The sequence below is a fragment of the Saccopteryx bilineata genome, chromosome 2, assembly GCF_036850765.1.
Source record: "Saccopteryx bilineata isolate mSacBil1 chromosome 2, mSacBil1_pri_phased_curated, whole genome shotgun sequence".
Lineage (NCBI taxonomy): Eukaryota > Metazoa > Chordata > Mammalia > Chiroptera > Emballonuridae > Saccopteryx > Saccopteryx bilineata.
Genome location: NC_089491.1, coordinates 36,966,973 through 36,981,340, shown reverse-complemented (window position 1 = coordinate 36,981,340; position 14,368 = coordinate 36,966,973). Strand labels below are relative to the sequence as shown.

General features: G+C 42.5%; 1 protein-coding gene across 2 annotated transcripts in view; it reads left to right on the top strand.

Moving 5' to 3' along the window:
- Positions 1-14,368, top strand: part of MELK (maternal embryonic leucine zipper kinase) — an 88,131-nt gene that overhangs the window by 35,584 nt on the left and 38,179 nt on the right. For both annotated transcript variants that reach the window (XM_066256739.1, XM_066256740.1), the window contains 2 exons: positions 10,832-10,900; positions 12,370-12,468. In XM_066256739.1, coding sequence (XP_066112836.1) covers positions 10,832-10,900; positions 12,370-12,468 — 168 coding nt within the window. The remainder of the gene's footprint in view (positions 1-10,831; positions 10,901-12,369; positions 12,469-14,368) is intronic.

The window sequence follows — 14,368 nt, the reverse complement described above, 5'->3', positions numbered from 1 at the left end:
TGCATTATTGTGGAATTTAATTTCACACATTATAGATTTTGAAATTTATTGTAATCTTGGCTCAGAACTATTGTTCCGAGTCGCAATGTAATAGTCTACTGGTTGAATCTAATTAAGGTGTCGTATCACTTGCATGCAGTATGTATTTTTGCCTAGAATGTTCTAAAATTTCTCACTTGGGAATAATACTTCCCTTAGTTCTTGGTTTGATTGAAAAACCCAGCAATATTTGACACACTGTATGTAACTCTTGTTTAGGAGGCAGACTTTGTTTATTCTTTGCATTTGTTAACTATTTTCACCAAAATGCTCAACTGCAATTTCTAGCATAATTACTAATAGATTGAATATCAATCTTATTAATGTCACCTATATTCATTCGCCATCCCTGCATTCAAAGACAAGCATGACGGTACTCCAGTTCTGGGTACACAAATATTAGGGAAGTATAAATAATTTAGTAAATGAAAGTTGAATAGCTTAAAAGTAAAATAGCTTTCTAACAAGTATAATTTATAATTTTAAAGAAAATGAGCAAATTATCTCTTAATGAGATTATATTTTACAATTATAGAGCTGACTACAGTACGGTGATTATGTGTTGAAGCAATTGTCTGCCGTTCTTAGCACCATGTGAAAAATGAACAATTTCAAGCCCATTAGAATTCCTAGGATTATTTTATTAGCTCACAGATCTTTTTTCTTCTCCCATTTGGTTTCTCCATCCGTTACCTGTTTCTTGCTCTCTTTTGCAAGGTAATCATCCCTTAAATAAACAAGAATTCTCCAAAGACTGAGCTTACACCAGGGTGAAGGGGCACAGCCCTGGTTGTCACAGGGCCTTTTAAAGAGGAGCTCTTCCTGAGAAGAATTGTTTCTCTCAAAGGTCTTTTCTGTCAGATCCTTAGACAAATACTTTCAATATTTAAATAAGGAGCCTTTTCCCCTGTCTGCTTCTAGGCTTCCTTAGATCTTCTAGCACAGTACAATAGAAAAAGTATTGTTATCTCTCTTTTATTCCTATCTCTACCCCTTTTTTTTTGTCTATAACAGTGCTTCTCAATTTAAGTGCTATTGACATTTGGAGTAGATAATTCTTTGTTGTTGTCCTGTGCATTGTAGGATGTTGAATAGCATCCCTGTCCTCTACCCACTTTGCCCATAGTAGCCCCCAAGTCATAACAATCAAAAATGTCTCTGGACACTGCCTGATATACCCCGGAGGACAAAACCACCCCTAGTTGAGAACCATTGCCTTATAATATTGAACAAGCATTTGATTTCTTTGACTGAGATGTAGTTTTCTCATCTGTGTAATATGGTTAATAATTCCTGCCTATAGCACAGGACAAAACTATTTTTACAAATGGCCTGTGGTTGGTTTGTTTGTTTGTTTCTTGTGATAGAAAGAGAGAGTCAGAGGGAGAGACAGGGAAGACAGACAGGAAGGGAGAGAGAGGAGAAACATCAATTCTTCATTGCAGCACCTTACTTAGTTGTTCATCGATTGCTTTCTAATATGTGCCTTGACCAGGGGGCTGCAGCAGACTGAGTGACCCCTTGCTCAAGCCAGCGACCTTGTGCTCAAGCTGGTGAGCCTTGCTCAAATCAAATGAGCCCACACTCAAGCTGGTGACCTCAGGGTTTTGAACCTGGGTCCTCCGCGTCCCAGTTCGACGCTCTATCCACTGTGCCACTGCCTGGTCAGGCCCTGTGTGTTTTAAAGTACTGTGTACAAATAAGATGTTGCATTAAGCCTGGCAGCAGAATTCAGCTCTGGACTTTATTTCTGCCAGTATTTCAGTGCAGAGAATGAAACTGAGAATGTCAAGTGATGGTGATGGGTCACTGGCTTTATGACTTGTGGAAGGTACTCTACAGAGTTGTTCTGTCTAAATTGGAAGTGGATGGGTACATTTCTGGAGCTGATATGAGCAGGACGTAGATAGTTGATGTGTTTCTTGCCAGGCAATTCTGCGATCCTGAGGCAGCTGCATTGGGGCAAAGCTCCATTAGGAGGGCATGTGGCATTCCTTAAAATGGCTAACCATTTTTTCTTCCTTCCCTTCCCTTTCCTTCCCTTCCTCTCTTTCTCTCTCTCTTTTTTTTTTGTATGTGGCAGAGACAGAGAGAGGGACAGATAGGGACAGACAGGAAGGGAGAGAGATGAGAAACATCAGTTCTTCGTTGCGGTTCCCTAGTTGTTCATTGATGGATTTCTCGTATGTGCGGTGATGGGGAGGGGGGCTACAGCAGACCGAGTGACCCCTTGCTTGAGTCAGCAACCTTGGGCTCAAGCTGGCGACCTCGGGGTCTCGAACCTGGGTTCTCCACATCCCAATCCGACGCTGTATCCACTGTGCCATCGCCTGGTCAGGCTCTTTCTTTCTTTTTACTCTACTGACTGTTTAGTGCTCTGGCACGTGTGACTTTTGGTGAACATGCCATCTTTTTGGTCTGTCACTCTTTTGAATATCCCGATCTTCCTCTCCTGTTTATTTCAGACTGAACAAACATTTACTGTCTCTTACATGCAAGGCATTGTGCTGAGTGCTTTCACATACCTTCTCTTTTATTTCTTTTGTGAATCTATAAGTGACATTACTTGTTTTATAGATAGTACAGTAGCAGTGGTAGTAATGGATACAGCAGCAGTAGTAGTAGAAAGTAGCATATACCGAGTTCTTACTGTTAGCCCAAAGTGCTTTATATATATTGAATCATTGAATCCTAGCAAGAATTTTGGAGTAGATACTATTATTATACTTCCTTGTACAGATGAAGAAAGTGATAAGGTACATCAAAGTTAAGTAGCTCTTCCACACACCTAGTAAGTGGTAGATCCTGGATTTGAATCTAAGAAAACAGAGTCTGAGAGATTAAATAATTTTTATAAGTTCAAAGAGCTAGTAAGAGGCAGACTGGGATTCAGACATAATGCGTGCCTCCAATCCGTTGCTGTTCCCAGGGTGCGGAGCACTGCACTTCTCACTTGTTCTCTCTGCCTCCTTCTGGGTAAAACTGCTCCTGTGGTGTGAGCTTGTTACAGCACAGCACAGGAGGTTTATTAAAAGTTGCTTCAGGAATTCAGGGATGATAAGGGCTGATAAAAAGAGACAAAGAGGAACTTGGAATCAGTTTGGTGGAGCACTTATTCAGTATGTTGGTCTGAATATTTATTTTTCAATCTGCTTTCTATAGAATTCTGCTTTTAGATAGTACTTTTGTTTTGGATGGTAGTTTCTGGATTTTTTTTTTTTGTGGCAGAGACAGAGAAAGAGTCAGAGAGAGGGACAGATAGGGACAGACAGACAGGAACGAAGAGATGAGAAACATCAATTCTTTGTTGTGGTTCCTTAGTTGTTCATTGATTGATTTCTCATATGTGCCTTGCCCGGGGGGGCTACAGCAAACTGAATAACCCCTTGCTCGAGCCAGCGACCTTGGGCTCAAGCTAGTGAGCTTTACTCAAACCCGATGAGCCCGTGCTCAAGCTGGCGACCTCGGGGTCTTGAACCTGGGTCCTCCATGTCCCAGTCCGACGCTCTATCCACTGTACCACCACCTGGTCAGACGGTAGTTTCTGGATTTAAAGGCATAATTTTTTTTTAATTATCATAGGATTGGTTATGGGCTGTTAGCTGTATGTTAGGGCCAACCAGAAAGGGCTAGAACCTGGCAACAGACTTATCCTTGGGGTGGGCAGGCGCTGGCAGGAGAGAGGTGATGCAAGGAAGTTAAACCCTTATAAATGGTATAAATCACCAAGTACTACAAGGTGGTGGCTTAAAACAATAGGTATTTATTCCCTCATAGTTCTGGAGACTAGAAGTCAAAAGTCAAGGTATCAGAGGGTCGTGTCCGCTCTGAAGGGTCTAGGGGAGAATGCTTCTTTACATTTTCCTGGCTTCTGATGTGTGCCGGCAACCCATGGCTTTCCTTGTATTGTAGATGCCTTGCTCCAGATTAGAGGCCTGTCTTCACGTGGCCTTCTCCCCCCTGTGTTTGTGTCTCTGTGTCTAAATTTTCCTCTTATAAGAATACGAGTCATTAAATTCAGGGTTCACCTTAACTCAATATTAGCTTATATTAACTTGATTACATTTAAAAAGACCCTATTTCCAAATAAGGGTATATTCACTGGTTCTGGGTGAACATGAATTTGGGGGTGGGGGTGCTATGCAACCAGTGCAGATGGTATCCAGAGAGTAAGCAGCAAAGGCTCTGCACACAGCCCCATGAGGGAAGACCTCTTGGAGTACCTGGGTTTCTGCCCAGTGAGTGAAGCATCGTGGAGGACATGGCGGAGGACACTAGGGGCAGGTTGTGATTGGAGATGCAGGTGGGTCTCACCATCAGTAAGCAGGCAGGAGAGCCCTGACCCCATTTTCTGTGGGACGCTGGCAAGAAAAAGGTAAAACCTTTGAAGTACCAGGTAAATGGTCAGTTTGCCAAGAAAGAGAGCAAGTCAGGTACTCAGGATCTGAATCAGACAGGAGAGTGGGGCCAGTTAGGTTAGGACCAGGGTTACTGTGACTTATTGCTGAGTCTCAGGGAGTTGGTTGAAGCATCTAGAAATCCCCCTTCCTGGGGATGGCCTGAAACCCAGGCAGCACTGAACTTTTAACTAGGGGTTCAGTTGGCCATGGAGGAGGGACAGTAAAGAGAAATGGACTAAAGGCTTCATTATTATATAAAATTATAATTCAAAAACAAACTTAGTTTCTGACACTGGCAAGTGTTAAGGTGCCCTGGCAAGGTGTAAATAAGAGTGGGCTTTCTGGGTAACAGTGGGCGCTGTAGATAAAGGAGAATGAAAATCTTAATAATAAATGTCATTCGTAAAGTGAAAACTCTTCGGAAACACTTTGTGGGTCAGTCTGTCTGCTCTCATCAGAGAGGCTGAGTCAGGGGTTGAGTTATTTTGAGGTTGACGCTTTCTATTTTTAAATTCATTGCTTCATAAGGCTTCTTGGAAATTTTGATTATTTCTTTAACATAAACAAAATCTATACCTGTCTGCTTCTTCCCTCTCACCTTTAAGTTGAACTGATTTCTGGTAAGAATTATGGCTTAGACAGTTCATTAGAGCAGAGAACCCCAATGCTGGTGATAGTCTATGGCTCCTCCACCTACCTGCCTCCACCACTATTCTAGCCACGTTCAATTACTGTTGATCTGTGTGTGTGTGTATGTGTGCATATTGCATGCACCTTGGCCATGTCCCCCTGGGCCTATGTTAAGTTGCTTTTTTAAAAAATAATTTTTCCCCCTTCTTTTCCAAGTGAGAGGAGGGAAGATAGACTCCTGCATATGTCCCAACCAAGATCCACCCAGCAATCCCGATGGGGCTGATGCTCTGCCCATCTAGGGCCATGTTTGTAATCTAGCTATTTTTAGCGCCTGAGGCGGAGGCTCCATGGAACCATCCTCAGCTCCTGGGGCCAATGTGCTTGAACCAATCGAGCAATGGCTGCAGGAGACGAAGAAAAAAGAGAAAGAGAGAGAGAGAGAGAGAGAGAGAGAGAGAGAGAGACGGGTGGGGAGTGGCGAAGCCTATGGTTGCTTCTGCTGTGTGCCTTGAACGGGAATCAAACTGGGACATTCACATACAGGGCTGATGCTCTACCACTGAGCCAACTGACCAGGGCCCTATGTTATATTTCTAACCCAGAGTCTTTATTCAGTTAATTTTGTCTTACATTAGTTTTGGAGACCATCTGAAGTTTGTTCTATCAGACTCTGCTCCTTAGTTCCCAGAGTTACCATAGACAATTCTGTGCTAATGTTACTATTCATACATTTGAGCATACCACATTATTTGCTGAGGATAAATTGCTAGAAGTGAAATTGCTGGATCAAGGATGTGCAATTTTGACTGCTTTTTATACATACGTATTTCCAAATTACTCTTGTTCCTGAACTTTTAGTAATACTGAGTGATTTTTTTTAAGTTTGATAGACAACAGATATTCTATTTTTGTTTAATTACTTTTTTGTGTGTGACAGAGACAGAGAGGTACAGATAGGGACAGACAGGCAGGAAGGGAGAGAGAAGAGAAGCATCAATTCTTTTTTTTTTTTTTTTTCTGAAGCCAGAAACGGGGAGAGACAGTCAGACAGACTCCCGCATGTGCCCGACCGGGATCCACTCGGCACACCCACCAAGGGGCGACGCTCTGCCCACCAGGGGGCGATGCTCTGCCCCTCCGGGGCGTCGCTCTGCCGCGACCAGAGCCACTCCAGCGCCTGGGGCAGAGGCCAAGGAGCCATCCCCAGCGCCCGGGCCATCTTTGCTCCAATGGAGCCTTGGCTGCGGGAGGGGAAGAGAGAGACAGAGAGGAAGGGGGGGGGGGTTGGAGATGCAAATGGGCGCTTCTCCTATGTGCCCTGGCCGGGAATCGAACCCAGGTCCCCCGCACGCCAGGCCGACGCTCTACCGCTGAGCCAACCGGCCAGGGCCAGGAGAAGCATCAATTCTTCATTGTGCCACCTTAGTTGTTTATTGATTGCTTTCTCATATGTGCCTTGACGAGGGGGGGGCAGGTTTTGTTACAGCAGAACAGAGTGACCCCTTGCTCAAGCCAGCAACCTTGTGCTCAAGCCAGAGACCTTTGGGCTCAAGCTAGCAATCATGGGGTCATGTCTATGATCCCACGTACCAGCGACCCTGTGCTCAAGGTGACAAGCCGTGCTCAAGCTGGCGACCTTGGGGTTTTGAACCTGGGTCTTCTGCATCCCAGTCCAATGCTCTATCCACTGTGCTACCACCTGGTCAGGCTGATTACTTTTTTACTGCTACATTAGTTTAACATTTTCATGTTTATTGGCCATCTAAAAGTTCTTGATTTGGACATTACCTGTGACTATTCTCTGCTCATTTTTTCCCCCTGGAATATATGCTTTTTTATCCCATTTCTTTATTTATTTAACAAATATTAATTGAGCACCTTTTATATGTTAGGGCCAGATACAGTCTAGGTAAATAGCAGAGACAAAATCTCTGTGATTAAGAAGCTTATATTCTAGTATAGTGAGGCAGAAAATAAAACAAATAACTATGTCATTTGACAAGTGGGAATAGGATTATGAAGAAAAGTAGGCATGAAAGGGAGGTAGAGAATGATGGGATGGAGGTGGGGGATGCTATTTATAGAGGTGGTCAGGGGAGGTCTTCCTGACACCACTGGTATTGAAATGTAGATCCAAAGAAGATTAAGGCACAAGCATTGTTGATATTTGAGGAAAGCATTATAGGTGGAGGGAACAGTGCAAAGGCCCTCAGGCAGCACTGTTTGACTTGTGTTTGATATGTTTGATGAATGAGGGGAAGAGTTAGGTGAATTGGAGAGGTAACAAGGAGTGGGCTAGAGGTGGGGATACAGCTTGGGCAGGACCTTAGAGCAAAAGTGAGGATTTTGGATTTCATTCTGAGAGAGGTGGGGAGCCATTGGAGAGTTTCGAGGATTGAGGTGACATGATTAGATCCCCCCTTACCTTTCTTTAAAAAGATCTTTATTAATTTCTTGCTTATCTAGCAACTCATAAATCGACAGCATCTCATCTAGCAATTATAGAAGGGTGCTCCCAGGCCAAATGTTTTGAAAGAACATTGGTGGTGGTAAGTGGAGCTGGACTGCAGGGGACAGCAGTGGAACTTGGGACACCAGTTAGGAGCCCTTTGCAGTGATGTGGAGGCAGTGACAGGTGATTCAGGATATATTTTGAACCAATAGATTTTGCTGATAGATTGAAAGAGAAGTGTGAGAGAAAGAGGAGCTAAAGATGACTCCAAGGTATTTGGCCAGAATAACCGGTCATGCATTTGTCATTTGCTGAGATGGAGGAAATATGGTGTTGGGCAAATGAGTTTGTAAAATATGATTTTTGAGTTTGCTCACTTTTACTGTTAAAAATGGTGCTGATCTGTGAAATTGTTCATTACCTTCCTGCTTGGGAAGGGCCATTGTTATGCTAATGTTTGCTGGAGGGGGGTGTTTTGAGCCAAAAAGTTTTGAAAAGAGCAGAGAAGGAAAGAAAGAAAAAGCCAAGATGGCAGGTTGCTGAAGGAGAAGCCAGTTTGTGCAGAGAGGAGAAGGGAGAAGATGTGCAGATGGGGAAACAGGTGATTGAGACTGGTGGGGGCCTTTGGAAAGGAAAAACCGGAGAAAATTCTCCTGGTTGTGGAACCGGAGAATGTGTAAGTGGCTTTGGGAGCCCTGTGTTTGTTTACTCGCCCACCAGTGAGAGACTAGAATAAAGGAATGGCACACTAGTTTTTGGCTCCACTGTTTTTTTACCGTCTGCCCGAATCTAATGGGGACCGGCGTGTGAATGGCCAAGATGGTAGCAGCCCTTGGCCTTATGTGTGGGAAGGACGGATTTGGTGGTGGTGAAATACTAATTATTTTTAGAGCCTTTTATGTGATGAAATATATTAATCCTTTGTCAATTAGGTAGAAATGGGTCCTCCCTCCCTCAATTTGCCATTAATTAGCCTTATTAGTGGTGTTTTGCTGTACAGAAATGCCAAATTTTAATTCTGTCATCTGTTCGGCTTTATAGTTTTTGGTTTTGTAGTCATGTCTAGAAAGATTCTAAAAATAATCACCCATGCTTTCTTTAAGTACTCTTATGGTTTTGTATTTGCATTTAACTCCTTAATCTGGGTGGCATTAATTTTGGTATAGACTATGAATTATAGTTCCATTTTAGTTTTTCTCAAATAATTAACCTGTTATCCTGGCATCATTAAACAATTTGTTCTCTGCTAAGAGAAATGATTGTATGATTTCCTCTGAATTGGGTAACGGGTGTGTGACAGGTTGTATAGAGGTATTCTGTCACATATTAGTGTTTAGCTAGCCCCTGTTCTTAATTTTAGTTGATGACTTGGTGATTATAATTTCTGAGTATATCAGGTTATAAATATTTGTCTTCTGAGTCTCTTCCATTCCCAAAGAGGTATTTATTTGCCTTAGAAGATGGCTTTCATTGGTTTACCTCAAAGACTATGAATTCTGCCTTGTGGACGATATGTGACCTGTTTCAAGCCACAACCTATATCTTGCCACCAAATATGCTTTCTTGCTACCTCACTTTGTCAACTGATAATTATTCCAAGATTATAAACTAAAATTTGCTTCAGCAATATAAAAATTAATTTTTTATTATTTATTTATTTATTTTTTATAAATTTTTATTTTAATGGGGTGACATCAATAAATCAGGGTACATATATTCAAAGAAAACATTTCCAGGTTATCTTGTCCTTTAGTTGTAATGCATACCCATCACCCAAAGAGAGATCGTCCTCCGTCACCCTCTATCCAGTTTTCTTTGTATCCCTCCCCCTCCCCTCCCCTCCCCCTCCCCTCCCCCTCCCCTCCCCCTCCCCTCCCCTCCCCCTCCCCTCCCCCTCCCCTCCCCCTCCCCTCCCCCTCCCCTTCCCCTCCCCTCCCCCTCCCCTCCCCCTCCTCTCCCCCTCCCCCTCCCCCTCCCCTCCCCCTCCCCTCCCCCCCCCATAACCACCCCACTCCTGTCCATGTCTCTTAGTCTGGTTTTTTGTTGTTTTTTTTTTTGTATTTTTCTGAAGCTGGAAACGGGGAGAGACAGTCAGACAGACTCCCGCATGCGCCCGACCGGGATCCACCTGGCACGCCCACCAGGGGCAACGCTCTGCCCACCAGGGGGCGATGCTCTGCCCCTCTGGGGCGTCGCTCTGCCCCGACCAGAGCCACTCTAGTGCATGGGGCAGAGGCCAAGGAGCCATCCCCAGCGCCTGGGCCATCTTTGCTCCAATGGAGCCTCAGCTGCGGGAGGGGAAGAGAGAGACAGAGAGGAAGGAGGGTGGGGGGTGGAGAAGCAAATGGGCGCTTCTCCTATGTGCCCTGGCCGGGAATTGAATCCGGGTCCCCCGCACGCCAGGCCGACGCTCTACCGCTGAGCCAACCGGCCAGGGCCTCTTAGTCTCGTGTTTATGCCCCACCAATGTATGGAATCCTGCAGTTCTTGTTTTTTTCTGATTCACTTATTTCACTCCACATAATGTTATCAAGATTCCACCATTCTGCTGTAAATGATCCGATAGCAATATAAAATAGATTATAATGCATATTGCACATTCCAAAGCCTTATAACCTTTATATTATCTACTTTTATAGTCTTTGTATTCTAGCCTTTCTCTGATATGCAGATAATTTAAAGATGATAATGGTATTTAATTTACTGAATTTTTTTTCTTTAAAGCAAGAAATGGATTTCTTTGTTATTAATAATGTTTACCAAATTTTATAGTTGGGTGAAGTCTTCAAGTGCAAGGAAACCTCCAGCATGTTACCTTATTTATTTATTTATATTAAGTGAGAGGTGGGGAGGCAGAGAGACAGGCTCCTGCATGCACCTCAACTGGGATCCACCTGGCAAGCCCCCTATGGGGCAATGCTTTGCCCATCTGGGCCACTACACCATTGCTTGGCAACCGAGCTATTTTAGCCTGAGGTGAGGCCAGGGAACCATCCTCAGTGCCTGGGGCCAACTTGCTTGTACTATTTGAGCCATAGTGTTGAGAGTGAGAGAGAGAGAGAGAGAGAGAGAGAGAGAGAGGGAAAGAGAGAGAGAGAGAGAGAGAGAAGGGGAGGGCCAGGGAGGGGTGGAGAAGTAGGTGGTTGCTTCTCCTGTGTAGCCTGACTGGGAATCAAACCCGAGACTTCCACATGCTGGGCCGATGCCTTACCATGAAGCCAACTGACCAGGTCGGATGATACCTTAGAAATTAGTGTCAAGGATGATTGAACCTAAATCTTAAATGTTTTCTTTGTTGTTTTTGTAGAAAGGGAAATATGAGGTTCCTAAGTGGCTCTCTTCCAGTAGCGTTCTGCTTCTTCAACAAATGCTACAGGTAAACTTTTTGTTTAGTATTTTTAAATAATAGAAGTTGTTTGACCCAATTTTAAGATGATTTCCTCTGAATTGGATAACGAGTGTGTGACAGACTATGGTGCTAGTATATTTAGAGGACAGCACCATTTACTTATTAACTTAAAAAATTGCATTCATTGTGCCTACTGTGTACGTGTCCTTTACTAGATGCTTTCTTAATTCTGTTGCAGATGGGTTTTCTTTTAGACCTCTAATGCATGTCTATGCTGATGTGGTTTTCCCTCCTTTTTTCTGAGCATTGTCTGTTTCTCTAACCTGCTCTTACTCTACTTTCTTCTGTTTTCTTGCTTCCACTCTTGTACATGAGATATATAGTAGATTCTTAATAAATGCTTGAATGAACTGATGTACAATTGAGTGGACCCCATGACCTAGTGTAGTGGTTCTCAAACTTTAGCATGTACCGCAATTGCCAGATGGGTTTGTTAAAACACAGATCACTAGGCACCACCCTGAGTGTGTTTCAATAGATCTGGGATAAGACTAAGAATTTATACTTCTAACAAACTTCCAGATGACACTGATGCTGCTGGGACACTTTGAGAATCACTGAGTTAGTGGGATGGCCTCTGAGTGTGAAAGACAGGAATGCTGAGGTCTAGGTATCTACCCTACCAGTCAATCTGCATGCCACCTACCCTAGTTCTGATCTCTAAAATGGCGAGTCTGGGCCTGGCCTCACTGTTATATATTTCCATGAGAATAAAGTGAGATTGATAGGAAACACTTTGAAAATTTGAGCACCTTATTAAGTGCAATTTTTTTCATTATTATGTATTCAGAATATCTCCCAGTTTTTCCATCTATTAAACTAGTTCCACTTTTTATTCAAAAGTTACCTCAGGCTCACCCACCTTGATTAAGTAGGGCCAGACCACCAAATCTCTATAATGAGATCGAAAACACATCATCCTTTCTTTTAAATGCCAAAAAACTTAATCTTTGTTGATTAATTTTCCTCTCCTCACATTTGAAAATTATAAATAGAAGAGAAAGGTGTGCTTTTCAACTTGTTCTATGTGATTGTTAGCTTATCGGGAGGTAGAGATTGCATATTCAGTATGAATGCTCTGCATTGTGGCTGCCTGAATATTAAATTGGTGAATATTTCCTGTGAATAGGTTTTCCAGCAAAAGACTATTACATCATACAATAGATTGACTGAACTTCATGAATAATGTCCATACCAATGAACTTCATGTTTGTTAAACATTTATCTTCTAAGCCTGTGTTGGTTGCTATAGTTTTCTTGTCTCTATTGCCTTTCTAAAGGAATTTATTCCAAGGCCATTTTAAGGTCTTTGACAGCATTTTTGTGATGATAAAGTTTACATCTGTTATGATGAATTTTGAGTTTTCAGGAGGAAAGGAGTTGTTCTGTTATTCATTTGGAATGTTAATCTCTAGCTACTTCTCCATGGCCACTAGGTGGACCCAAAGAAACGGATTTCTGTGAAAAATCTGTTGAGCCATCCCTGGATCATGCAAGATTACAACTGTCCTGTTGAGTGGCAGAGCAAGAGTCCTGTAAGTAAAATGAAATCCAGTAAAAAAAATGTTTTTACTTTGTGGTATCTTTGTGTGGATGCAGAACCTACAGTGAAAGTACTTCACAGGCTTTAGTCAGATTGGTGTTTGGGAGACTCGTAACCTAGTTATATATTTGCCTGTTTTATCTCTAGGAGGGTGGTTATTAACCTGGACTGTGCATGAGAATCAGTGGGACCTTTGAAAAGATGTCTGTGCCTCATCCCAGGGCAATTAATGGGTATTTTAGAAACTCCCAGGTGTTCGTCATGTGTAGTCAGGATTGTGAACACTTTTATGGCCATGCAGCCTGAGCTGAAATCCCTCCTGATTCTCCTATGACTGTCAACTCCTAACATTTCTCCATTTTCCCTTCAGCCCTCCATGAAATCGCTAGTATCTATTGAGCAAATACAGTTTGAGCTGCAACCTAATTCTAAGAACGGCTATCAACACTGAGAGCCTAAGAACAGCAGTGTGCAGGTGCCTGAGCAGTGCAGTGGGAAGTGCCCCTTGTGAGGTGGAGCGACCAGGTGGTGCAAATGCCTGTGTTCAGCCATTGGGGGTCATCATTTCTCCACGCATGGGAGGGCTTTGCCTGCCTTCTCAGCTGTGATTCTGATAGGATAGGGTAGGGTATAATACCACTGTTTGTAGGTGCCAAAATGAAGAAAGTCTCTGAGTTCAACAACAAAAATAATTTTTTTTTAGATTTTTATTTATTTATTCATTTTAGAGAGAGAGAGACAGAGAGAGAGAGAGAGAGAGAGAAGGGAGGGAGGAGCAGAAAGCATCAACTCCCATATGTGCCTTGACCAGGGAAGCCCTGGGTTTCGAACCGGCTACCTCAGTGTTCCAGGTTGATGCTTTTACCCACTGCGCCACCGCAGGTCAGGTAACAAAAATAATTTTAATTTGAAGCACAATATAAAGTAAAATACAAAGCTTTGAGTTATCCAAAAGAGTATATGAAAATAAAAGTATATAATTTTTCTTACATCTTACTATAATAATTGCTAATATTTATTAAATACTGTAATAGAATAGTATGCTATTATAATAAGAATTTTCTGTATATTATACTATAGTATAATATAGTATAATTGGTATGAGGATCAAATGGGGGTTGCTGGGTGGATCCCAGTCAAGGGGGCATGTGGGAGTCTGTCTCTCTATATCCCCTCCTTTCACTTAAATAAAAATTTTAAAAATAAATAAAAACATAACAAAACAAAAATACCTTCCCTCTTCCCCAAAGCCTTCTGCTCTGTATCTTTACTGCAAGGTATGTGTGAAAAAGGAAGGAAGGATAGGAAGGAGGTATTATCTTCTTTCCTGGGCCCCTAAATTTAAAATTATAAAAAGAGTGAGGTGGAGAAGACACCAAAGTCTGAAAAATATGGCTCAGTACTTTAAGTACCTGAATTCTCAGCCATATATACTCAAGTTAAATTAAGTACAAAAAGGCTTAATTGATCATTGATCCTCATACCTCATTTGATCCTCATACCAATCCTCTGAAGTAGATATTGTTATTGTCCCCATTTAGCCAGTGAAGCAGCTGAGACACAGAATCATAAAGTGACTTGTCCAAAGTCAACAACTATTAAGTGTAGAAGAACCAAGATTTGAACCCAGTAGAAGGGCTCTAGAATGTAATGGATCTGATAGGTCAGCTGGTTCACCCTCAGGGTCTGTATGTACCCTGTGTAGCTGTAGCCTTTGTGGTAAGCATTGCTTGTCTGGTCTCTGTTGGAATAGCTACTAGAACAGTGTCATGGAATGGTGACGTGGTGAGGCTAGGAATGAAAAATGCCAGTGTTGGGCAGATTGCATGACTTTTTCTGAGTCATCATTCTTTCATCTCTAATATGGGTAATTCTAATATTTCTTACATGTT